This window comes from Sebastes fasciatus, chromosome 11, assembly GCF_043250625.1.
Source record: "Sebastes fasciatus isolate fSebFas1 chromosome 11, fSebFas1.pri, whole genome shotgun sequence".
Lineage (NCBI taxonomy): Eukaryota > Metazoa > Chordata > Actinopteri > Perciformes > Sebastidae > Sebastes > Sebastes fasciatus.
Window position 1 is genome coordinate 22,528,464 of NC_133805.1, and position 27,807 is coordinate 22,556,270.

At 40.7% G+C, this 27,807-nt stretch overlaps 1 protein-coding gene across 6 annotated transcripts; it reads left to right on the forward strand.

Annotated features, from left to right (window-relative positions):
• Window positions 1–27,269, forward strand: cables1 (Cdk5 and Abl enzyme substrate 1). Of its 6 annotated transcripts, none has more exons than XM_074651614.1 (10): window positions 15–738; window positions 10,632–10,703; window positions 10,906–10,998; window positions 12,767–12,844; window positions 17,808–17,916; window positions 20,246–20,402; window positions 20,537–20,640; window positions 23,952–24,058; window positions 24,217–24,424; window positions 25,475–27,269. In XM_074651614.1, the coding sequence occupies exons 1-10, from the start codon at window positions 161–163 to the stop codon at window positions 25,613–25,615; spliced, it is 1,647 nt and encodes a 548-aa protein (XP_074507715.1). In that variant the 5' UTR covers window positions 15–160; the 3' UTR covers window positions 25,616–27,269. The 6 variants fall into 6 exon arrangements, with proteins under 6 accessions (XP_074507716.1, XP_074507715.1, XP_074507717.1 ...); XM_074651618.1 differs by lacking the exon at window positions 15–738 and adding an exon at window positions 10,189–10,268 and having other exon boundaries at window positions 25,475–26,892; XM_074651619.1 differs by lacking the exon at window positions 15–738 and adding an exon at window positions 10,248–10,272 and having other exon boundaries at window positions 25,475–26,892.
• Window positions 27,270–27,807: the final 538 nt, after the last annotated feature.

Genomic DNA, 27,807 nt, shown 5'->3' on the forward strand with positions numbered 1-27,807 from the left:
TCACCCCAGTTAAACGCATGTACTTAAAAAGACAGGCCACTACCATTCACCAACACAAGCACGATTAACACTATATATTTAATGTCAGCAAGGTAAGATCTCACTGCTGCTGCTGCTGCAGGAGGAGGAGGACTAGTTGGATCACTGGACGCTCCGGACCATGGCGGCTGCTACGAGCAGCAGCAACACATCCACAGCCACGCTGCAGATCAAGCACTCCAGCATCGAGCAGACGCGGAAACGCATCGACCCGAGGAGGAGGCAAGCAGCGCTGTCTTTTCTCAGCAACATTTCTCTGGATGGACGACCCGTGCAAGACGACGCGGACAATCAAACCGAGGAGGAGGAGGATGAGTCGTCGCTTGAGGCGGCTAGGACTAGACAGAGCCTGGTTTCTCCGGAGCGCACCGCGGCGGCTGCAGCAGCTTCTTCTGCGGCGGCGGCTGCTGCTGCTGCTGCTGCGTCGGCGGCTGCTGCCACCACGGCCGCCCAGGCGCTCGCTTTTGCAAACCAGGCTCTCCTTGCAAGCAGCAGTCGGGCTAGTTTCGGTACAGACACGGAGGGCGACGCTTTCATGCCCTCTCCGTTCTCCGCGGTGCCAGCAGCGACCAGAGGGAGGCTGCAGACCTACACTCAGGGAGTCCTACCTGCCTCTTACTCCAGACAACCCTCCCAGAACTACAGCCTGGTGGAGGGAGGACAGATAGCCAACTCTGCCATAGAGCTGCAGAGATCAAGGTAACTGTGTGGATGGATGTCTGGTGTTGTTTGGGGGACATGCAGTACAGTAGTGTGCAAGGTTGTCTGCAGAATCTGTCTGCACAGTCAGGCCATTAAAACTGTACATTGATGTCATCATAGCAAAGCAAATAAAAACGTACCCATCTTAGTTAGGAGACATAGGAGCAGTCAGTCCCCATGCATGTTTGGTTAACTCACTTATCAGTCTGCAGACAGCTGTCAGGATAGCATTTGTTTTCAAAAACCATGTTGCATATCCATTATGTTAAGCTAACATAGGATTTGTGTTGGTTTACATTCACCATCAGTCTACAGTAGCAGCCAATTTCATTTGTTACATTTAAGCTGGTTTCTGTGTGCATTTCACAATTTGGCACATGAATCGAATATCGCGATATTTTGTTATTGTTTATCTGTATTTCACCCTGCAGCTGGCAGCCTTTGTGGAGGGTGTATAGTGTTAAATAGCTGCAACATCTGATGATACAAGGGTACACTACTGATGATGCATCCTGTGCCCAATTGTCCTGAAATGTCACAACCCAGGCAACCCTCCAACTAACTCTGAGAACCCCCACCTGTCAAGTGTCAACCACTCTAAACAACAAGGGGGATTTCGTGGAAGTGCTCACCACATATTGGCACAGGGCCAGATTTTAACACCACGTCCTGTGTTTTTTTATTCTTTTGATTATTAATTAATAGTTTACATGCAAAGATGAACTCAGTCAATGCTTTATTTCATTCACAAAGAGATGCACTATCTCGGTGTATGTGTCCTCTCAATGTGATGTTGGATTTTACAGCGACTGTGATAAATGCAAATGCAGAACTGATTGCACTTTTTAACTCAGATTTTATGCATATGGTGGTGTGTTCTTTATACTATGACAGTTTTTCTAAAATTAGATTAAAAAAAAAACCCGCAATATATCGCCTTACTTACAGTATCGCGATATATTGAATCGTAACCCCTATATCATGATTACGTATCTTATTGCCAGATTCTTGCCAATACACATCCCTAATCAGTTAAATAAGTAAAGGCGTAAAACATAACAAACAGCTTTAATTTTGTACTTTAAATGCTTGTGTGTTGTTTCCCCACAACCTCATTAATCAGGGTCCTGAATGGATGGACTCTAGGAGCTGTTTCCTTGCAGTTTCCTTTTTGATGAAAGGTGCTTTCGGTTCTCAGTCTGAACACAGTCTGCCTGGATGCAACAATACACAGGAGCAGGAGGATAACGTTCAGCTGTTTGTTTATTTACTGCATGCAGGTGGTTGTAGCCTCGTGACTCACTGGTCTGCAGGGAGAGATACGTGCAGTATAGGAGCTGTAACCTAGTTTCCCCCAGAGAGGGAACTCAGCAGTTTCTTTTTTTACTTACTTGTGCACATACTCTCATGGTCATTGTCAAATTCACTAGACCTCAAATTATTTTTAGTGAATGTCAATCCAAAACCCTGTCCCTCACATGCTGTCTCCCTCTCCTCAGCGTGATGTACACATCCTGTAACTCTACACCCATGTTCAACTCCATAAACAACAGGGGCCGGCTTGCTGCTCCACGTGGATGGCTTTTATTCGCCCTCTCGGCCTACTTTGTCTTCACACTGGAGGAACAGGGAGAGTTTGGAGGGTCTAACCCTCGCCGCAGGACAGCTGTCAGTAGCAGTCGTCTCATGGTTCTCTGTGTCAGAACCTGCTGTCAAATCCTCTCCGCCCTGCTTTCCGTTCAGAGCCCCTCTCTCTTTTACCCGAATCCTCTCTTCTCTCTGCCGTCTTTGCCAGACTTCTCAGGAAGCTCTGGTTCATGGTGAAACACTCAATAAGCATTTAGTTCCCCTTCCTGACCTCATGGAAATTGCAACTATCAGCTTCCTAAAGTCTTAATCTGTACTCTTTTAATAGTGAAAGAAGTGCATTAGAGAAGTTAAACGAAACTCCAGATACCATTAATCACTTAAAAATGTGCTCTGTATTTCTGAGATAACACTTACACTTACTGGCGCTCAAAAAAGTACAAAACATCAGAAACACCTACAATGAAGCACGATCCATTACAACAGCATTACCTGCAGCTTCCAAAATGAAACAGTTGAAGCGAAACACAGAGGCTCCAAATAAAGTTAACGTTAGTTGACAAGCCAATCGCACCACAAAAGTTCATTTAGTAGCTGTTGGGGGAGTTTTCGATCATATCACACAATCTCCCTCAGCAGATGGTGTTTGCCCAGTTCTCGTGGAATAAAAGATGTTTAAATTTCCATTTTCCTGAGCACTGTAAGCACCTCCCGTTCGTGTTGGCATAAAAGTCCAGATTGAAAGTTCATTCTTGATCTTGGAAACTGCAGTCGACAGAGCAGTCTCACCACAAGGTCATTTATTAGCTGTTCTTTAAGCTTCAACTTTTGAGCCAACATGGACGAGAAGTCCTATAAGTGCTCAGAGAAATGGAAATTTGAAAATCTACAATTTCAAAGATTACGTGATACGATCGAAAGGTCTAGAACAAATACTGAATGGACCTTGTGGTGTTCTGTCAACTGCAGTTTTCAAGGTCAAGAATGAACTTTCAATCTTAAAGAGGACCTATCATGCTTATTTTCACGTGCATACTTGTATTTTGGTTTTCTACTAGAACATGTTTACATGCTTTAATGTTCAAAAAACACTTAATTTTTTTCATAGTTGCTGTGCTGCAGCACCTCTTTTCACCCTCTGTCTGAAATGCTCTGTTTGAGCTCCTGCACCCCCCACACCACTTCCCGAAAAGCCCCAGTCTGCTCTGATTAGTCAGCTGGTCCACTGTTGTGATTGGTCAAGCAAACCAAATTCTTCGAACTCTGCTCTATTCTGCTCAAACTAGCTTTGTTTGAGAGCGTGCCAAACTAGCCGTTATGCTAATGTGTTACTTGGTGAAATCACCATGTTGCGGAAGAAAAGGCGGGACTTTAAGCAAGCAGTTCAGGAGCAGTGTTTCTCTGGGGGAGAGTAACACCATTTGGCGTGAACCTTTTACATGCACAAAAACTATATGACACACTAAAGGAAAGGGAAAAAGCACAAACATAGGTCCTCTTTAAAGTGAAAATAATTTGGTTCAAATAGGTATACATTGTGGTAATGATAGTGTGAAGATGATAGTGAAAGCCGAACTTCTCAAATGTTAAACACAAGCAGCTGTGCAAGAACTTTCCCTGAGTGAAATACAGTCAAAAATTGGCCAAAACTATTATTTAAATCATAAACTGTGTGCTCAAAACATTCTCTGCCAACTTTTAGTTCTTGTCAGTTTTCAATGCTTTGTGCTACAGACGCATTTCGGTGAGTACCAGAAAAAGTATTTAGGGTCAACCCCCGGCCGTTAGCCAGAGTGTTGCATCTCATTTCTGTCGCTCAGTCGGTAAATCCAGTATGAAGTCGTTAAACCCCGACTGTACCCTGCTTTTGGAATGTGCTCCACACAAAATTAATTCTAATGTCGAGAAGTAAGCAACCTGTTGATGGAGCGCCGCCATATTCCACCGGCGAGCAGACAGACAAGCGTTCTGCACAGTGCCTGGTTTGTTTTCTGAGGGCAGCTGGTGGAAACGTGTCCAGAGCTCCCTGGCTGGGAGAGGCAGGATGCCCAGGCTTTCTGAGAAGCAGCCTGGCTCTCCGCTCTGTGTTTTCTGTCCTCCACTTCCTCTCCCAGAGGCATCAGAGACACACTCTCCCCTCAGACTTTTGGCCTTCAGTCCTGCTCCCATTCAGGAAGTCGCTGAGCCTCTGATGTGCTGCCAAAGTAGACTTTCTGATTCCAAAGCTGCTTTAGACCATATCCTCATCAGTATCTAATGCATGAAAATGATGGATGATTTCACATTCAGCTTTCCTTCCACTCCTCGGCCTTCATCCATCGTGAATCGGCACGCCAAGATCTGCAGCTTTAAATATAGCGAACCTATTACCATCTGGCCGTGTCTGCCTCAGGTGTAGAGCTATTTTCATTTCATCCTCTCCCCCATAAAACATATCCAGGTCTGTTCACGTCCTCTTTTTAAGTTCCCATCACCCATTACGTAGTGCAGAATGAGTCATGTACGTAACGGTATTTTAACAAGATTGTATTTAGCGTGAGGCAGCAGAGGCTGTGGCTGGAAAACAAGCAGCACAAGCCATTATAATGGTCCTGTGGAGTTTTGTGTGCGATCGGGTCACATACTTTTGGTTATGAGGTTGATTGTTGTACGCTGAGGTCATGGTTGGCATAATCACAGGATTATATAAGAATGCTTCATTTTCTGAGCTGTCAGCAAACACTCAGAAAAGCACATAAGATTTGACTGAGAAACCCACTTCCAGTATAAAACAGAGTAACAAGGGTCAGCATGTGTTTTTCTGTTCCTTTTCTTTTTTCCTTTTTTTTTTAAAAATCTGTTTTTTGAGTTTTCTTTAGACATGGCAAAGTCAGTACATCAAATGCAGAATATAGCAAGGCATCTGTGACAGAAAATAAAAACAGAATACAAACAACAAAAGACAAAGAACCACCCCATGCAGGTCTTAGTTACACAAAAACAATAATTAATTAAAGCCGCAAACAGCGATGTCCTTGCCGCTTGTGCACGTCCGGGTACTTGCTGGACGGCGGTTAATGCGGATGCCCATGTTGGTCTTAGGTGCACACAAAAAATAAGATAAATAATAATAATAATAACATATAAATATAATAATAAATAAAAAATACAAGAAAATGAAGTGAAATAAAGTATGTTAAGTGAAAATAAAACGGTAATGACAATAGAATTAGTTAAGTAGGTGAGCTGGGGAAAGGCGTACATTAGAGTAGGCCATAGGTAAAGAGGATCATAGGGAAGGAACGGTGAGGGTTCATCTCTCCCTCCCAACAAGCTCCGCTTAGAAAACACCAGCACGTGTTTTTCTTCATGCAGTTTCAAGTTGAACCCCGGAGTTAAATTTCCACATAATGACTTGTCCTTTTACTTACCCTGAAAAGCTAACATAACTATTTTTGTTCTGTTAGTTTCTGTTTCTTTAACTTCCTTTTTTCCCCCCCATTTATTTTTCAAATCTGCTGATACATCCCATTCTTACTCCCGGTGTGTTTGAGGCTGAACTGCTCTGACTGGATTTTTGTTTTTTGTTATCAGAGTAATCACATTTCCGTTTGGCCGGGCTGTATTTGTGTGAAGAAGCCCAGAACATTACATTTATTTCCCGCTCGGCGACTCTCCGACTATTTGTCCTGTGGCAAGCTGCCAACAGGGCGTACGTGTGAAACAGTTTAATCTCCACATCTAAATAGTCCACTTGAGTTTTACAGCGCCATTGCATGGCACTGCTGGGCGGGATTATCGATAGCTTTTTGCAACATTTTCATCGCAAGATATCTATGTATTTTGAAATATCTTAATGGTACATGGATTGCATTTATGAAGCAAGCTTAGATGATATCACTTGAGGCAACAAAAGCAGAGATTGTTTCAGAACAACTGAGGGACGCTTGTTGTTGCCCCTTTGCCGCTGATTTGTGCTGAGGCTTCTTTGAAGCTTCTGACCAGGCCTTGTTAATGTCAAACAGGGTAGAAACAGACTCTTCTAACCCTAGTTGGTAGGAGTTGTGTCTGAGACTCTGAGGTGAATGAATGGCCTGGCCAGTGTTTTTGTTTCCAGGATTTGTAGCGGCCTGGAAAACATATTTTGCATTAAAAACACATCCTGCTGCTGCTGTTCATCTACAGCGCCTGGATCAAAGTCCTCACAGATCAGCTGTGTCCTCACAGACTGGAAACATGCCCTTTGGCCAACTGGTGAATGATTTTTGAAGATCAGTGACAATTCACTGAGATTTAGACTGGAAAAATGTCACACAGAGTGGAGCCAGATGGCTACAATAAGCATTTATTTCTTCTTTGGGACCGATTAGGGATACAGTGTAACACTCTTTGCAGAGTCAAAGGACAGGTTTGGATTGTTTGGTCTGTCTTAATGCAATACACATGCCTGAGGGCTCTTGGTCGCTGTAATAATTTCTCCTGTCCATACTAGCTGTAAAGTGATCACGCCTTCACTGTAATAGATGTTACAAAATCTACTGTACAGTCCTCCTTTCCTGCAAAAATCCAGCATAGTATCGTGATATTTTGCGCTGCAGTATTGTATCAATACATGGACGTCAAGTATCGATCTTTTATTATATTAACTATTAACCCCTTAACAATCTGATGGCCTGACGGCGGGCCCGGCCGCTCTTCTGTTTTCCAGAGGTTGTAGCAGACTCAGTCTTAAAGCTAGAGTGAAGATACTGGTATCATATGAAACTAAAAAAGCCTAAGGAATCCATTGGTACCAACCATGTCATGTTAGCTTGGGGAGAACGCTAAAAACGCTCCAAAGTAACGCTAAATTTTGGCGAGGAAAAACTGCCACGGCCATTTTTTAAAGGGGCCTCTTGACCTCTGACCTCAAGATATGCGAATGAAAACTTTTGAGATGAACAAAGTGAAACGATGTCGACAAACTGCATAATTTGCAGTTGGAAAAAGGTACTAAATCGCAATATGTCGCAAAATAATTAATCGCAACACTGAGCATATCGCAAAAATCACAATAAGATCATATTGTGACTTAAGTATCATGATATTATCGTGTCGTGGGGCCTCTGGTGATTCCCACCTTTACTAGATGCTAACTTGGTTTCTGTTGTTTCATGCTAGGCTGCTGGCGCTCAGTGGGTCTGTCAGGGCTTTTGTGTTTTTTTGGGTTTTTTTTTAAACAGCTGCCTGCTGCATCCAGTGCACCAAAACAGTAAAGTTGCTGGCTGTAAAAACCAAAACAAAAGTAAATTGTAGAGCTAAGGAGAACTGCAGTGACGGGTGATAATTCTCTGTGGGTTCCATACTACAAGCGACATCCCTCACATTACACACCAGACATTTGTTCCATTATTCATCTAAAAATATTGATTAGTGCAGCTTTAGGTTAGGTCCTCAGTTAGAAACTCTTAATTGTATTCAGTTTTGGATTAAAGACTAAGATGAGGTGATTTTTAATTTCTCATTAGCTAAAGACAGTGCATTGTTTCACGCCAACGTCCCATTTCAGCTCTAGAGCTCTCTCGTTTCAGCTCTGTTTATCATCCTCCGTCAGAGGGATGATGCAAGCCTGACCATAAATCACATCATCCCACTCGTCTGACTTTCAGGCAGAGGTCACGCCCCTTTATTACAACCACGTCAGCTGCTGATTGTTCTACTCATTTGATGTAAAAATGTACTGTTCATGCTCTTTATCAGAGCTTTATGTCTCTCCTTCCAGTTTATGATCATTAGGGTCATAATATACAGTGCAGAAGGTTAGCCAGTATAATGGCTCTCGGTTTCTCGTCTGCTCCAGCGGTCTGGCTCCTCATGTAAACACTTATCTCACCCCGTCTCCTCCGGCGTACACCGCTCACTCAGCCTGTGTTGGTTTAAACCCTGGGAGATCCTCAAGGACGGAGTCATCTTTTGTTAATCTGTCCTCATGCTCTGTCGTTTATTAACCAGCCACTCGGCTTTACGCTCCGCTGTCTAACCCTTTGGCTGAAATGTTCAGTGAAGAGGGGACGGGAAGTGTCATCAGCTTGTCTTAATGCTGCAGGGTCTACAGCATTACAACACATGGTGAAAAGAATTGGATAGTCCGAGATGATAAATAGCATGCATGGTGCGAACAGACATTTGTTTTGCACTCTTTTATTTAGTACTTGATGACAGATGGACCCCTTGGGAGAATATGTCACATTTTTGTAATTTGACCACTAATGTGTTCATTTTCCACTACTTTTTAAATGCGCCCACTTTGTAAAGCTGATTGAGTTGGATTATGTTGCTATTGTGGTGCTTAACGTTCATTTACAACCTAATTTTGGAACAGCTCCGGCATACTTAGCCGTCACATGTGGGTTTGTTTCTTAAACTGGCAACCGATCACGTAAAAAGTAGTCCAGCAGAGTTAAGCCTGTTGAGTCGTGCAACAAAAGTGTGAAATAAAGGCCGTCTGTGACAAAATGTGTTACACAAAGTGCCTGGCGAGCCAGCTCGTTATCCTCTTAGCTGCTCTGATCCTGGAAAATTCTCTGTGATGTACGACGTAAGATTGAGGAGTGATGATTGACCACACAGGCACACAGTGGTGTTGATGGGTTGGCCATTACTCGACCGTCCAAGACTTGTTTTTGTAAATCAACCACAGAACAGAACGAGACGGGTGATAGTTTTACACCATTGTTTGACCTTTTGTTCCAATTGGCCTTCAGTGACCACATTCTTACTTTGTTCCAGGGCTTTGTATTAAACCTTAATGCTGTTTGAGTACGGACTGAAATTTGTCCGTAACATAGACTGTATATATAGATGGACGACACGTCTCCACTTCCTCCCACCGTACAAAAGTGAAGCCAAAATATCCCGTATACGAGAGCTAACATCTTGAGGTTTTGACGTCATTTGGAGCCAGAGTCTGCACAGTAGTGATCGGGGGGCTGGAGCCCCGGTATCGAGGTCCTACCCACACACCGGCCCGAGCCAATCACGAGCCGAGCACGGCCGCATGTTGATAGCGTGAGCTACCTAACTGCTACATTAGCATCACCGTAGCTGTTTGGCTAGAAAGGCACAACAACTAACAGTAATATCTCTATAACTACATTTATGGTTATATTGACATGTTCTGTTACACAGACTCGTGACGATCATGGAAAGTTAAAGTTGCATCTCCTCTCGTACAATTCCCGAGACTACAGTTGCGACTACTTGACAGCTGTCAATCATGACGTCTCACCCTCTTTTTATAGCATCAAATAACTAATTTAAACCAAACTTTTCAGAAAAATGAACACTTGAACATACATCAGCGTGATAAGAACTACCTGAAATGACAGAAACCATCTTTGGGGAAAAAAATATTTGACGTGTACTTTGACTCTTTAGTTTGGCCCATGTCTCATCCTCTAACATGAAGGGGGCGGGATTTATGAACTATACTGCAGCCAGCCACCAGGCGGTGATTGAGATGTTTTGACTTCACTTTTGGGGAGCTGTCATGTCGTCCATCTTAATATACAGTCTATGGTCCGTGACATTGAGTATCAAAGTGTATCAAAAGTATAGAAAGTTGTCATTGAATGCATAGTCAAATTCTTAGGTTTTACTTCCTTTGATCAGATCTTTGTCTAAACATCTTACATCTTTGTTTAATACTGATGCATAGATCAGTGTTACATATTTTTCAATTTAAAAAATGGATTAAATATGCAGTCTTCTAACTAAAGTATCGAGGAAAGAATTGTACCAAAAACTTGGGTATGGTAGCGGCACAAATGTTAAACATTTCCAAACAGTACCAACAAATAGTTTATCACTGGAAAATGAGTGATAAGTATCTCCCACGCTATCCAATTTCTCAGTAGTTGTATAAAAGTTCAGCGAGGTGGATAGCGGCTCTACCCACTTATTGACCCATTGCTTTACCCAAAGTAGGTAAATGGAGATTTGGGTTGAAATTCCCTGCACTGTCTGTGAATGCTGATACCTTGGGTGTTATTCTAAAACCTAGACTGACCTCAATTTGTGAGGAAAGTGGATTGATTTTCAGTGCCCACTTTGTTGTGCCATTTTAGTTATTGCTGTGCTGTGGAATTGACTTTGATGTAGTGTTGTGCCTTTTAATCAAATTGCTTTGCAGGGCCATGTATCCATGATCACGTTGAGGATTATTATCATTATTTTGCTAGAGTTAGTTCTTCTAAAAGCTGTTTTGCAGAAGGACAGTTGGTCCTGTGTTTGGTGTGATGATGTTTCTTCATAACTTGAACCTCCCACTCTGTCTGTCTTCGCAGACGAAGACTCATTTCTCAGCGCTCTTCACTTGAAACGCTAGAGGACATTGAGGAGAATGCTCCTCTACGCAGGTAGTAAACTGCACTTAAAAAAGCACTTTGAATTGCCCTGTTGTTGAAATGTGCTATACAAATAAAGCTGCCTTGCCTTGCCTTGCACAGAAATACCGTTCACATTGTCTGCGACTGTATTTGCAGTGCTCAGTGTAATGTATCCCACTGGGATTCTCTGTTTTTTGAGGTACTGATGTTTTGTGTTTGTTTTACATTTTAGATGCCGAACCCTATCGGGTTCACCCCGACCAAAGAGCTTCAAGAAGATCCACTTCATAAAGAACATGAGGCAACATGATATGCGCAATGGAAGGTATGAATGCAAACAACGCCATCCTTTAGTCAATACAAGTCCTCAGTGGATAATGGCAGGCTGCCCCAGTCAATGAACTGCAGTTTGGATGTTTCTCACATTACAAGCCACATCGTCGGCCAGCAGGCCCGGTCCATTCACTGCATGGCAGTCTGATTCATAAATGAAATGTAATCGATTGAGAATCCTGTTCATTCACACACACACACACACACACACACACACACACACACACACACACACACACACACACACACACACACACACACACACACACACACACACACAGATAGAGTATGATCTGATTTGATTTGATTTTAATCTTTATTTGATCACTGTTAAAACATTTTGGAAATCACACAATGAAATCACTACTAAAAGCTAAATCACATCGTGTCACAGCTTACATAAGCATGTAAACAGCACACAAATCCCAAATATATATTTACAAAAATGGCACAGTGGTGTTAATATTGACGTGTTACTGGCTGTGCAGAATGTAACCTAAGGAGAAGTTGTTGAATTTAGACCAGGAGACCCGGGAAGTGTTTACTGCTCTGATGATTTTCATCATCATCAATGTCACATTCTTGGGATTTGAAATGTAATAGAGTTAGATGTTTTTCATGGTGTTTGGTGACGCAGAGTCTAGTTCTGGTGCTTTCTCTGAGAAAATAGTTTTTCAGTTGAATTGTGTAGATGGTTAGTACAGAATCTCTTGCTTAGACAATCAGTGTATCATCTTGATAAGTTCCTCCTGTTAAATGAAGTTAAGTAAAGTTGTTTTTCCTCACATTCAGATCCTCATCTGATGTGGAATAACTTGTGAGCTGGATTTTCCACACTATTAAAGGGATAGTTCAGGTGTTTTGAAGCGGGGTTGTAAGGTACTTATCCATAATTTAGCACCTAAAAGAAAGGCCCACCTAAAAAAATCAATATCAGTCTAAGTGTACGCTATTAGAACTGAACTAAAAGTGAAATATATCTGTACTGTTTTTGTTAATGGAGTCTGGTGGCTTTGAAGAGAGCATAGAAAAGTTTCAGTTCAGTTCCCCGTCTGAAAGGGCTGTCTGACGGCAAGATAAAGCGGTGAAAATATTCTAAATATAGCGTACACTTAAACGGATATTGATGTTTTTTTAGGCGGGCCTTTCTTTTAGGTGGTTAAAATATGTTTTGCTGCCGGCCCCGTCCACAGCACTACATTGCTTTGCTCCCGTGTCTGTACTCCCGTGTCGGTTTCTCCAAACTCATAACTCATATAACCCCACTTCAAAACACCCAAACTATCCCTTTTAAGAACTACTTGTTGATTAACTGATGCTGAAATATGTTGTTGACTAGCGTGTTGTTTATATCCAGATGTTTATTTTGGTCCGAGTAGTAAGATTCATCATGTGTCTGCGAGTTGCAGCTATTTAAAAGCTTGAAGTTGTTGTAGTGTTACTTTAAAGTCTTCTGCCCTCTGTGCTCCTGACATCTGGGCACTGGGAAACATCTACTGTATGCATGTTTACACAAATATAAGGCCTTTTAGTTTAGAAATAGCATATGTTTCTATATCTTATATAGCAAAAATGCATCATTGTTGCCCCCAAACCACTGACTACACGTGTGCTACAATACAAAACAACACACACTCTCGTCTCACACAGTTTCAGCTCATTCTCTTCACTCTTATTTTTTACTGCACACTCTCTCCAACTTTAACCTGTGGAACGTGTCTCATAGATATTGATTAGCTTTTACCATTTTTTTTTTATAGGATAGTCCTTATCAGTGGCAGAAGATCCTTCTATAGTGTATTTTCTGTCCTGCCCTATCGAGATTGTAGCCAAGCAGGGTATGTATCCTACAGCATGCCGAACTTTGTAACCTCCTCCAGCCTGTGCTCCCTCTTTCCCTTTTGTTTTCTCATCGCTTTTTTTTTCCTGTGGATGTACTCTCCCCTGACTGGTGCATATACATCGCTATAAGGGTTGGTTTTGGTGGATGCATTTTTACCATAAAGGTTTGATAAATAAATAAACAGCGGGCTGGAATGGGCTTCAAAGGCTTTGTTTCATATATTGTTGCCCAGTGCTTGTTGCTTGTATTGCTTTTTCCCATAATGGCTCTGGTGTTTTTTAGCCACTCTTCCTTTTTTGTTCAAGTCAACCCATTTTTGTCTGTTGCAACTGTCGCTGGCTTTGCTGTTTAAGGCTCACTTTTCCCGGCGGGGTTCCTGTTCTTCTGACATTTAGTAAATTATTTTCATGTGTTGTTCCACTGGTTTAATTATCCACGATACTGGCCAACTGGAGTTTCCGCTGCGTGCCCTGCACACAGTCACGACAGTTTGTAATCAACCATTTTTGTTTAATCTTTGCCTCGGTGTAGAGTTTACATGTCTTGGTGCTAGAAAAGAAAACATCACTGGCTTTTCTGTAGATGATGCTTGTTTCATTTTTTAAAGTAACTCAGTATGTAATGGGAACCCACCTGACTTGCATAGGGATAGCTCTGGTACGGCCTTGGTTCGGACGCCCCCGAGTCACATGAAACGTGTGTGTTTTGGAGGAAGTGAAAGAGAAAAGGGGACAGATAAATGCCAGAGAACACAATGCACAGAAAGAAAAGCTTCACAACGGGGCTTAGCAAAGAGCGTAAAAGGCTCAATCCATTTGTGGAATTTCCCAAAGCCAGCCAATCAGTGCAAGGTCAAGGGTTAATAAACCCCCAGGGCTATCCAATACGCACGTTTGATTTCTCATTGCTGCTAATTGACAGTTTACACTTAGACTTTGGCTGGCTCAGTCAAGTGTTGTAACTGCAAAACAACATTTTATTAGACGACTGGGCCCTAACGGCTGATTGCATGTCGTTTGTTTTTTCTGTCTCTCTGTCTTTATGCCTACTATAACTACCGCCCCGTGAACAAAAATTGCCAAATTTTGCACTGCAGCCCGATAAGTTCCCAAAAAATGTTTTGGGGACATAACATGGAGACAAACCTCCTACAGTTACAACATTAAATAATTTAATTCATAGGATTAATTTGACATTTTGGAAAATACACTTATGTGCATTCTTTCCAAGAGTTTGATGAAAAGATGAAATGTCTCATATCTGTCTGTTAAATATGAAACTACAGCCAGGAGATGGCTAGCTTAGCTTAGAATAAAAGACTGGAAGCAGGGGAAAACAACTAGCCTGGTTTGTCCAAAGGTAAAAAAATGTAAAAAAAAATGACTACTATCACCTTTAAAGGCCTTTACTCACTGGGGGCATGACGAATTAACAACACAAATAACGCAAAATACGCACCTGTGAATATTATATATATATAGGGCTTTTATTGTGAAAGAACAGAAGGAGTGGATCTGGTATGCGCTACCTTTGTCAAAGTTGAAAGGAGTAATAAAGGTTGCCCTCCTGGTTCGGACAACAGAGCCTCTGTTGTTGTTGTTTCATAAATGCAGCCCCAACTCAACACATTCCGCACAACGTGATTGGTTGATGCCTTTATTTGCGATGTGAAAGCTCCGACATATCGACCTCGTTCCGAAAAAAAATCACTTTTTCGCTGCGTAATGTTTGCATTCTGTGTGAAAGTATTCATCACAAAAACAACAGTTAGAAAAAAATACATTGATGTGCGAATTAATCGCTTGAAAAAATCGCCCCTGGTGTGTAACAGCTTTCAAGCTGACAAAAATGACACCATTTGGTTTGGGCGTATGTGAGGGACTATTTCTTGGACGGATGCAGTCACTTCTCATGGTGACGACCAAGGCCTATGGAAAGGAGGCTGGGTCGCGGGCGGACATGGGTCTTGGGGTATGGGGTATAACACATGCGCAGTGTAACTGAAGCTGCGGTCGTGCGTTGCGATTGGCTCAATTTTGGTGAGTGCAGGCGAGATTTTACTGCGCCTGTGTTCTACCCCCAAAGATATGACTCGTGACCCAGCCTCCTTTCTATAGGCCTTGGTGACGACAAGGAAGTTACTGCTCTCGAGTGAAAAATAATCCCACACATTACCCTCTGTAAAACCACAACTTTTACACTTTGTTTTTTGTACGGAATAAATAAATAAAGAGATATAACGTGTTAGTGAGCTTTTTAAACCTTAGTTTGTCAGAGCCAGGCTAGCTGTTTCCCCCTGCTTCGAGCCTTCATCACTGATATGAGAGCGGTGAGTATTAACCATCTCATCTAACTGTTGCAAGAAAGCGAACAGGCGTCTTTTTCCGAGATGTCAAACTATTCCTTTTAGGGAACGAAAACATTAAACTTCACAGATTGTTTGATTGGGACATCTGTTTACGGGTCGTCACTGTCTCGTGACAGCTAGATGGTTCTGAGTTGAAAACCCCGCTGGGGTCGACTGGCTTTTCTTTGTGGACTTTGCATGTTCTCCCTGTCTTGGCATGGGTTTCCTCATATATTTCTCTGATCCTATAAGACATGCATGTTAGGTAATGCTCCTGGCGCTGGAGTGTAGTCGATGTTGGCCTCTGGGGTAAAAAGTTAGATGGGTCAAGTGCAGAGGGCAAATTTCCTCGCGGGGTATAATTTACCGATGTTCATAAATTTAGTATAATGGGTGAAGCTCGGGCAAGACTGCGGGGAATATTATTACAAGCCAGTCAAGCCAACTTTAAACTGTTTATGTGAGCTGTAAAGTATTTGGTAGTAAAGTCAGCAGGGGTCAAGATTCTTTTAGTCATTCATGATTTGTTCGCCTGCTGCTAGATTTAGAACCATTTGGCAGGGCATGATGAGCACTATGCATCGATCATAACACTACTAACATACAGATGTTTCAAGCCAGTGATTCCTATCCATGCATGTTACTAAGCAACGTCAGCTTTTTCTTATAATTTCCTCTCATTTCTCAGCAGACTGAAGCGCAACTATTTATTTTCTGGATTGCTTCTTAGAAAAGCTCTCTCCTTAGAAAGCTTTCCGTCTCTTATGTTTCCCCCCCTTTTTTATTTAATCTCCACTGTTCTGTGAGACGTCTACTGCCTGGGGATCTCCATGTCTATGATGCATCTGTCAACATTGTGTCCTGATGTGCCTGTCTGCCAAATAACACTGTTTTCATTATAACAGATTGAACCCACATGTCATCAAAACACTGTGAAAGTCATGTGAGGGCCCACTGTGTCATTTCTTCCATTTAACTGGGCATCATGTTAAACAGAAAGCGTGACAGAGCTTGGGAAGATAAGGGAGGAGTAGAAAAATAAGACTGTTGTGTTACCATTTAATGTCTGCTGGCCTTCTGAAATTTCACCACAATGTAAATATTGAGCTATAATAAGGCTGACGTTAACATTATACAAACACAGGTGGATATTTGGCTATATGTGTCTTCTTGCTTTGACATCAAAGCAAGCCCAAGAGAAATTCTCAGTTTTAATTTGGAAATACAAATGCCAATTCTGCCTTTTTTGTTTTGAGCATTTGTATTTTCCAACAATCTTTTAATCACAAATTTGAAATTGCTGGAAAGAATTTGACTTTGCTATCTATTATTCCGTATGTCAGAGTGTGAATAAAGTGGACTGCAGGCATGTAACCTTCTTTGTCAGTGCACACACACACACTCATTAGCCTCTACTGGCAGTGACCTAAAATCATCAAGTGAAGTTAAATCACAGCAGTAAACAATGTTTACTTTAATTAGTATATTTTACAATTTATTTTAATGCTATTATTGATATTGTGGTTTTATCCTCATAGCCAAAAATTCAAATGACATTTAGATATGACTTAATGGGCACACGGCAGCGGTGGAAGAAGTGCTCAGATCTTTTACTTCTGTAAAAGTAGTAATACCATAATGTAAAAATACCGTTACAAGTAAAAGACCTGTATACAACATTTTTTCTTAAGTAAAAGTACAAAAGTTTTAGCATCAAAATATACTTAAAGTACCAAAAGTATTAATTATACAGAATGTCCCATTTCAGAATCATATATATTATATCACTGAATTGTAATTATTGATGCATTAATGTGTTCATCACTAATGTTGCAGCTGGTAAAGGTGGAGCTACTACTTTATATACTGCTGGATAGCTTAACCTATAATAATACATCATAAATATTAGTTGATTCTATATGAATAATCTAAAAAGTAAAATATTGGTTTCCAAAATGTTGTGTAGTGGAAGTATAAAGTAGCATAAAATGGAAATACTCAAGTAAAGTACAAGTACCTCAAAATTGTAGGCTACTTAAGTACAGTACTTAAGTAAATGTACTTGTTACATTCCAACACTGGAACACAGTTTTTAATCTTGCATGTGATCGCCCCAGTTTACTGTACATTCTCGGCAGCAGTCATTAAATACAGAAATATTCATGCCAATACAAAATGTGTGCAGTCGAGGGCTCTCCCCTGTTTGCTCCACTGACACAGTTTACTCTCCAGCAGTTTTGTACTTGAGCAGAGCATTTGACCTTCTGCAAATCTCCCACAGCAGTATGGCATTTCAGGCATTGGTGTAGCAGCAGCTGAGTCTGAAGAGACCGGCCTGCTAAGAAAGAAACTGTACTCTCCCTCCATCCTTCCTCCCAAGGGGGCTCTTTATTTCTGATTGCCCTCAGATGCTCCCAAAGACACAGGCAATTACAGAAACTAGGCCAGCTGATGAGCGCAGATCGATGCAGGGCCTATCTGTGAGGTAGAGAGGTAGAGGTGAGCTAGAACAGGCCTTAGAGAGAAGGTTTAGGAAAGGGATAGGAGGTAAAAGAAGCTGTAGGAAGGTTTGTATGTACGGTGAAACTTCTAAAGGTCTTGTGCTCATTAGGGAAGTGAAGCTGGAAGGAGCTGGGCGTCAGCGGCACCCGTCAGGAGGCGTCAGTGCCAAGGAGATGGTGATCGGGCTGGAGGGAGTGGAGTTGGGAGCTGATGGAAAGGTGAGCTGTCAGCAGAAATATGCTGTGTGGAGGGGGAATAAGGGCTGTCACGACAGTATCATATTTTCACTACATGATTATTATGGCCAAAACAATTCACAAGAATGTTATTATTGCAATATATATATATATATAAAAATGGATTAAAAAAAATAAAAATAATGCAATCCGTCAAATTCATCTTTAAATTTGTTCATTGTGCGTTTTGGCAAATTAATTACACTCATTTGTGTGTGGGGCATTGGGGGAGGGAGACAACAAGCTAAAATTATTTAAAAGGCATTATTAACAAGAAAATATTTTATTTTTTAAATATCATGGTCAATACCGGTATATCGCGACACCCCTAGGGAGAATATAAGCATCTTATCATCATTGATAATCAGATGAATATAAGACAATATACTCACTGTAACTCTTAAAAAACAAAAAAAGACCTAGTTCACACAAAATAGAAAGTGCAAAACATATTGTAATGGGGTGTAATTTTCTCTGTGAAAATTACATGTTGTTCAGAGTATAATTAGTAGTATGTCTACATGAGTCTTGATTTACTCACATTCAGTGGTTTAAATGAAATTAACAAAGGTACCAATTACTCAACACATGAAAAAACAAAGTTACACAGAGCTACCACTGAGAGGAAATAGGAAAACTAAATGTCAGTTTAGGGGAATAAGAACATGTCAAGTATCTCAATATTATGTTGTATGATAGTGTATTGATTTTCAAAAACACTATTGATTTTTTTTTTTATAAATAGTTTACATGCAAAGATTAAGTCAGTCAATACTTTATTTTATTTGCAAAGGGATGCACCATCTCAGTGTATGAGCCCTCTCAAAGTAGTGTAAGATGTTGAATGTTACAGGGACTGTGATAAATGCAAATGCAGATCCCGCTGTTCTGACTGCATAAAAAAAGTTTAAAAAATGTACTCATATTTCATGCATATGGTGGTGTTTCTTTAAACTATGACATGAAAATTAGATTTGAAAAAAATCGCAATATATTGCCTATTTAACCCTTTATCATGATACCATATATATCATGATACAGGGTTATGATACATATTGTATCACCAGAATCTTGCCAATACACAACCCTAATTCAGTTATTGAAAGAAGGATTTATTGCACACACGGAAAACCCCCAAAATGACCAAGATAAAGTTTTTGAACACCAGTGCTCCTTCTCAACAGTTTGAAAAATAGATAATATATTAAATGTTTTTTTTCTCCCAGACTATCTTGAAGTTATTTAACCATGTAGCTTTTAATGTGCTGGACAAAAACATTTATGCTTTTGCTTCATAAAACTTCTAAAAGTGGTAGCTAGCGGTATAGTAGCTACATCCCAAACACATCCAGGGTTCAACGTGAATCTCTTTACATTTGTGGGTCAGAAATCTTCTTTTTTTTACTTGCCCCTATGCAAATAGTTTTATTTATTAGTGGTTATGAAATAACAACAAAGACTAAAGTTAATTGCTATGGTTAAGCTTTATGTTTATTTATCGAGAAGGAAACAAGATAATTCACTCCTTAGCTACTTCCATCATCAGCTCCGGAAAAAAACAATGTGTTTAATTCTTTTATATCGGGAAAGTGAGTTGCTAGATTTACTAGCCTGACGTGGCATTTGACTTGCCCCGGGCAAGGGCAATCCTTATTGTTAAGGCCTGCTTTCCCCTAAAATATTGCTAAATAATACTGAACAACTATTTTCCACAGTGTCCTCTCATTCATGAGTGTGTTAAATATGTGTCCAGTAAAGATTTGCTCATTCACAGCTCACCCATGCTTGAACTTTGAAGGGAAATTAGCTAGCTCATTAACTTGTTAGTTGCTAGCTACTACCGAGGCTAGAATGGTACAAAGCTAGCTAGTCCGCCAAATCATTTGTGTTTAAAATACTAAACTGTTTATCTTAAACGTTGCACTGGGTTTTTCATGAATCAAGAAGACGTGTATGTATTAAATCATCACAGTTTTTAGCATATTTGAACCAGGCAACGTTTTTTTTTTCTAAGAAGCATTTTGACATGTCATAGCAGGAAACCCCAGGTGTAATAATTACATTATTAATAACTATATTCCATTTAGGAAAGTCATTTTCAGGCTCCAGTTATTATGCATGCTGGCTCACTGGTGTAATATACTGGGGCACTTAATGAAACTGACACACCCTTAATGTTATAAAAACACCTGCTTTTCCTGCTTTGTGAAAGAGATGTATTATACCTGTTCAACCTGTTGGATTAATAAAAGGGCAGACTTTTTTTTAGGCTATTACGAAACCGACATTATAACTACACCTGTTTCTGCAGACTGTGTCCTACACCCAGCTCCTGTATCCCACCAACGCGCTGGGCGGTCGAAGAAACACCATCGACTCCACCTCGTCCTTCTCTCAGTCTCGTAACGCCAGCCATAGAAGCCTCAGTTTGGGCCGAGCCAACAGCAACCAGAGCAGCATAGACACAGGTCAGTCGACTTAGTCTTTAATGTTGTGTATTCCTCACCCTCAGTTGTACTTTTCCCCGTTATCCAGTGTATATTTATTGGAAAAGATAGCTTCCTGGCTTTACCCTCTGTTGTCGTGTTTGTGCCTGTTGCAGGGAATGATTTGGGGGACTTCCGCGAGTACGACCCCAATCTCCTGGATGACCCCCAGTGGCCTTGTGGAAAACACAAGAGAGTCCTCATCTTCCCCTCCTATATGGTGAGAAAGTACTCTAACTACGTCTAACACATCACCACCAACAACAACAATAACAAATTGCAGCCTTGGAGCAGGATGGGAAGGTTGAGGGCATAATTCGCTGAAACAGACCCACCTTTGTTTCGTCGTGATTTGTTGAAATGTCCTACGATATCTCACTGTTAATGCTTTTTTTCCCTCCAATGGTTATTTTCGTCATTATGGACCTTTTTGTGCTCAGTTTTCCCACCACCGCCAAGAACAATAACACAGCGGAAGGATATGTCTGCCTCGACAGTTTCTTTTCTTAAAAATCCTCCTGAATTTTATCAGCTGTTTTTGAAAAGCAGCCAGGAGGATGTTTCTGACGGTTTAAATCAGCGAGGTCGCTGGCCCAGATTCTCTCCCACCTTCTGGGACCTTGAATGAACACACATGCTTTATCCCAGTATGGTGAGAAGTAGCTGTTAAGCAGCCACTTCACCAGAGCAACAGTTAGTGGAGTGTTTGTATCTCAGCACTAATCACTCCCGTACTTTTCCGGAAAAGAACGGATGTTTTATTGTGGTTGGGGAAAGGGAAAAAAAAGTAGACTGACTAGACTCCCACCTCATGGGCTCTATGGGCTCTGTTTTTGTTACGGAGACTGGCAGAATACACAGCAAGGACTCACATAGTTGAACTGTTAAGTCAAGGCCAGGCCATGTGTTTTGTTTTGTTTTTTTCTTTCTCTTCCTCCACTTACAAAACCCAGCGTCTCATAACAATGACTATTGTGTTTACTACAGGAATGGAACCAGTAAATTCTCAGCATTTCACAGGTTGAACACCAAGAAGACATGACGCTCTATCTGAACTTTCAAGCTTTCAAGACATAATGACAGTTGAGGAACTCGTATGACCTATAATATGAATATGATGCAAAGAAAACCTTATCGTCATTTTAAATGCGGTTTAAAAAATGTTTAGTGGCTTGTTGATTTGTGTGACAGTATCTCTTTGTATGTGGTGACATGAGTTAGTGTGAGACATGGTCACAGGAGAGTCAATTTTCTGTCACGCAATGTCAGTACTGTTCTGTTTTATGTTCATTCCTCGGGGCTACGACCGATCGATGAGCATTCGTTCTCCTTCATGGTTCATGATGAGCAGCGTGGTGTTCAGGGTGGATGCCATTATTAACACTCCATGCGGTGGCTGCAATATTATACATGCATTTTGAGAGTTATCCTTATATTTTTAGCACCATTGCATAGCGTGTCATTGGGCAAAAATTCCATAATAACCTTTCAGCATATTGTAATTCAAGTGTTCTGAGAGATAACTAGACTTCAGCACCTCCTCATGGCTCTGTTTTCAGGCTTTAAGAAATCTAGCCCGTGATGGGAGACTTTGGCCAATCACAGGTCATTTCAGAGAGAGAGCGTTCCTATTGGCTGTGCTCCGGCTGTTGGGCGGTGCTTGGTGTTTCCTCAACTGATCTCAACATGGGTCACAAACTTTCTCATTTTACAGCTGAACAGTACACTACAAGATGTTTTTGAAAACATTTGAGGAGAGAAATAGGCATTATAGTAACAGAATATTGATTCATATTTGATCAGCGCTGCCTAGTTTGACCGTTTGTTCGGAGTTCGCGAGTGATTGACAGCTGCTCAGAGACGGCAGGCTCCAGCTCGGCTCTGATTGGTTGTTTTCCTCCGGTCTGTGAAATCTTGCAGATGCCATCAGGACTACCGGAGGACACAGAGGCACATGATTTTTTGTCTTTTTTGTCTGTCTCATGCACTACTGTCAGGATATAGTGACTGTTTAGAAAAAAAAAATATATCTTTTTTTTAATCATATTTGCTCCAATTCTACCCACTGCAGCTTTAATCGCTTTAACACAGTGGACACTTTGTTATGGATGGGATGGATTCCATTTTTACAATTTTTAATCTTATTGTTGTACATTTTGCATCATTTTAATCAGCTTGGAAATCACTGTATTCACCGTAGTAGAGGAGCACGATTTATTTTATTGTTGATTCATTTGCAGATTAGTTTCTCGATTATTCATTTCATCTATGAAACAAAACAAAAATGATATTAATTTACCACAGTTGAATTTAATCAAAGTAACACTCAATCAGTAGGTTTAGGGTTATGTTCTGAGTCGGTTGAAATGGGTGAGTCTGTGTGTGTACGTGTGAGGGTGAATAATTGAATACAACAAGCCAAATAAAGCGGTTTTGATAATCCGGTAATCAAGTGTTGGAGGTCAAACTGAAAGTGAATGCAGCCAAATTGTTGGTAATAATCCTGCATGCACAGCAGTTGAACCAAGAAGTTGGTATGTAAATTGTAATGGGTGTTTACAAAGTACACTTTAGGTTATTATTTTCATTATTTTTACCGTTATGGTAATACTGCTTGTGTTTCTTGCCATGTCTGACTTCTTTTTAACAATGTTGCCATGTTCCTAGATCTTGAATGCTGGTGACTTTTGTTATTACTAACAGGAATATTGGCCAAGTTGATAGAAATAAGACCCATGTTATAATATATCAGAATAATCCTGAACATTTAGCAGAAGAAGAATATTCCTTTTAGCCTCCAGGACATCTTAAATTGAAATTGTGGATTCAGCAAAGTGCTAGAAATGTACTTTGTTCTACAGGGGTCTTATACTAAGCCCAAACTCTCAGCCACTCTTTATACTGTCTTAATATGACTCACCCCTCCTGGTACTCAAAGCATGTTATAACAAGCACTTAAGGGTTGTTTAATAGAAGCCTGATGAAGGCATGGAAAGCTTGGTCAGCAATCAAGTATGTTTTGTGTCCTCGAGGTGTTTAGAGGAGCAGGCTGGCAATTATCTATCAATATTTTTATCCTAAACTAATCCTGTGAAAAGAGGAGGACTATTTTCAGCGGAGGATTGATACACTTTTGGTGTGGTAATGAGTATTTACAGCAGCAGGATGATGTACGTAGTATAGACTCAACATAAAGCACAATGCCCAGGTTCATTGAAGGTGAATAATAGTGTTTGGATAACAATGGCGCTCTATGGCACAGAGGATTTAAGATGTTCTGTGTCACGCTTTTGATCCTCACAGTGGGATTAGTGTGTTAGCGGGATCACTTCATTGTTGGTTCTGTTTTTTGTCATGGGATTTGTTGACAATAAGAAATATATAGAATATCATCAGACTTATTCTTTAAGTGACATGAGTAACAGCAGCTCTCGGTAAAGCCTCATTGTGAGAGCGTGGAATCCAACACTAGTGTGTGAGGATCCAGTCACCCTGCCCAGTGCTGAAAGTGTCTCTGGTTTTCTTTTTCAGACTACGGTCATTGAATACGTCAAACCCTCTGACCTCAAGAAGGACATGAACGAAACCTTCAAGGAGAAATTCCCCCACATAAGGCTCACACTCAGCAAGATCAGGAGGTAAAAACAGACACAAATGTTTAGAATGATTCACATTAAGCAAGTTTCTTGATAAACCTTACCGTGATTTGTTTTATTTCTTTTCTTTAACATCAACTTATTTATTTCTCCCATTATTTTCCTCAATCTCTGCATTTTTTTTTTTTGCCTCACTGCAGCTTGAAAAGGGAGATAAAAAAGTTGGCCCAGGATGAATGTGGTTACGAGGAACCGACAGTGGCCATGGCTTTTGTCTACTTTGAAAAACTCGTGCTTCAAGGCAAACTAAACAAGCAAAATCGTAAACTCTGCGCCGGAGCTTGTGTCCTTCTGGCGGCCAAGATCGGCGGTGATCTCAAGAAACACGAGGTCAAGTTCCTGATAGATGTAAGTTTCCTCACTCATCCTAACTTTGTTACTTGTTTGATGAAGATTTGTGTCCTCACGTCGCAACCAGATTAAAGGGTCCGATCACTTGAATCAAAGTCGACAAATCAAACACAAAACTGTCTGCAGGGAAGTCTGGATTATTCTGACTAACCAGGAATTATAAGTCAGTGCTGTGAGCACCACAAACAAAATTAGACTGGGTTTGGAGGCAGACGTCTCAACAAGCAGATAAATCAAAACATGAAAAGATAAAAACAAAACTATTTGCATGACTAGATACCACTAGGGGTGAATATTGATTTGGGTAAACTGACCCTTTTAAATGTCAGATCTGAACACTCAAATACAAGAGCAGAGAGAGTGTATACCATTTCAAACCATTCGCAGAGCTTGTAATACGTCATCATTTGTTATATAGAGCATCTTTGGTGGTACTCTTTTAAAAATAGATTTGTCAAAAATAATGCACCAGATGTTAAGATATGCTAATTTTTAGTTTCAAATAAGGGTCAAGCTCCCAAATCACGGGCTCCTATAATTCCTTGCACCCTCTCTCCTGGGTAAATGCCCATCTTTCAAACTCCAAGCCCCCAGTTTGTGTCATAGTCTCAAGCCAAACCTGAAATGGAAGACATTATACATTTTTATTTTTAGTTATCAAAGGCTGAGTAATACTTGATTAAACTGATTTGTATGTGTAAAATCAGTGGAGTGCTGCTTTTTAATGAAAGCTTTTAGAGTGGCAAACTCGCATCCTATTTAACTTAGTGATATGGTGACATTTCTGAAGAAGTTGCAAAATTTGTTTTGTCTTTTTGAAATCCTAACATTTCACATCTGCTCCCATTTCCTAGTTGGCTTGTAGAGTATGGTGATTGCATCAACAGTAGGCTTGTCAACCATCCAAACATGCATCTCCTCTTTTCCAAATCTTCTGTGCCAGTCCTCATGAAATGCTGGTTTAAAAATAAGCTGTTGTAGTGAGAAGTAGGGAGGAAGAGTAGTGAGTATATATTATTTAATCTTAACTTCTTTTTTTTTTGGCAGAAACTGGAAGAGAGATTCAGAGTGAATCGCAGAGAGCTGATAGCTTTCGAGTTCCCAGTCCTGGTGGCGTTGGAGTTCAACCTGCACCTGCCCGAAAATGAGATCATGCCCCACTACAGACGCCTGCTGCAAACCTCCTAGCATTAGTCACCCATCAGGAGGACGACCAGCAGGTCCTCCTTCTGATCCTCTGCTTCCCACCGTATCCATCCTCCAACCTCTCTCTCCTCGTCCCTGTCTGACAGCTCTAAGGTACCACTGGCTGTCACCCAGCTGCAGCCGACAGCACTCTTCTTCTTCGTCTCAGAGACCTGAAATCAGCCAAAGGGACACACATTACTTTAAACTTTCCTCCATTGTTTGACTTCCACATTCGTCATCACTACACGGACTTCTGAAGGAAAGGGTTCAACCGTCTGCAAAACTAATTGTTTTTCCAGTTTGCATGTTCTCACGTCTTCATCTCCACTTTGTATATTTTTTGGAGCTCTCTTGTTGATTAAGAGCTGTTTTTGTTTGAATCTGATGGTGAACTGTTTTTTTTTTCTTCTCAGTTAAAACAACCAATGATTGTAACATTTTTATCAACTCTTTTCATTAATCTCCTTCTTGTAAACTTTGGTATGATTGGTTGCCTCCTGACCTGCTTACAGTTTAAACAAAAAAGCCTTTTAAGCGGCTGGTTTTGGCTGGACTTCCTGAGAGTGACTCATCTTTTCGCAAGTCATCGTCTTAAAAGTGCACTTTTTTTTTAATATTGCGAGACATCTGGGGGAAATGGGACATTTTTCCAGAGTTTTAATGAGCTTGGGAACTAACCCTGAAAAATAAGCTGTGTTCATAAACACCACACACCATGTCATTTGAATGAACCTTTTGAATTGTTTTTCTCTTTTATGGTTTTATTCACGATTTTTTCTAGCCACAACTATCCGCATGATAAGTAATGATTGTTTGCATACCGGTACTTGCAGACAAGATGGGACTTCCTATTTTCACTGAAGTATTCCATTCATTTTCTACCAGTCAAATGCTTGCTACGGACTTACAGAGACCAGACCCACTTTTATCAGTGTCGAATTTCCTGTGCTCTATGTTAGAGTGTATTGCTAGCACATTTACGGTGCTATAACGGGGTCAGGAAGGTAGTTTTGAAGAGGTGTTCATGAGTGCAAAAATGCCATTAAACGGTGATCGGGATTTGCAGCAGATTGGCAGCAGGGTGCTCTAGTGTTGAGAGAAAATGTCCTTCACCTGGAGGACGTGGGTTTAGTCCCTGTCCCTTCAGGCTTCAGGGACACTTTATCTGATCTGACCTCTGACCTCTCAGAGGAGGAGAAAAATCTTAACGAGATCCCAAAAGGGATCAATGATGGATCAAACATTTGCATATAACTTGAATCAGCATTTGTTGATTTGAAATCTAAAATGTTAAAAAAAAAAAAAAAACTCTGAAAATTAACAAAAGTATTATTCCATTCATTTGGCATGTATCTCGACTTGATTTTTATTACCTTGAAATTGTCTCACAATACCACAGAGTATTGAGGGGAAAAAAAGGTATTTAATGCTGCTCCAAGTATTGATGGTATTTGAGTTGAAATGATCACAACATTAAACCAAATTGTAATGAGAAAAGCATGGATTCTGCAGATTTAAGGTGAAAAAAATAGAGCTTATTTCTGTTTGCAAGCCCAAAGATTTCGCTATAAGATGATGCACACTAAAGACTCATGGGCGACACTTATTATCTGTGTATGTTTGTAAATAAATTGCTTTGCTTGTTCAATCAAAACAAGACTCTGACATGTTTTTGCTTCACATCAATCTATCCAATCCAAAAATTATTTCAGTTGACCAAAGTGCTGTATAATCAAAATATAGCAAAAACCATAAAATCAACACAGTAAAAACACAAAAGACATGTTTAAAGACAAAGGACAAAAATATAGAAAGGAAACTCTCACAGTGAGTTAAAAGCCAGAGAATAAAACTGTGTTTTAAGAAGGGTTTAAAAAAAAGGCAGTCTAGGGGCCAGCCTAACATGCAGAGGCAACTCGGTCCAGAGTTTGGGGGCTGCAGCTGCAAAAGGCCTGATCTCCCCTGTGCTTCAACCTTCATCTATAGGGACAACAAGGAGCAGCTGGTTGGCTGACCTGAGTGACCTTGATGGGATGTATGGTTGTAAAAGCTCGGAGAGATAGGTTGGAGCTAGCACATGTAATGATTTGTAGTTAAACAATAAAATCTTAATCAATCCTAAAACGCATAGGGAGCCAGTGAAGGGAGGCCAGTACAGGGGAAATGTACTCTCGCCTGCTTGTTCCTGTTAA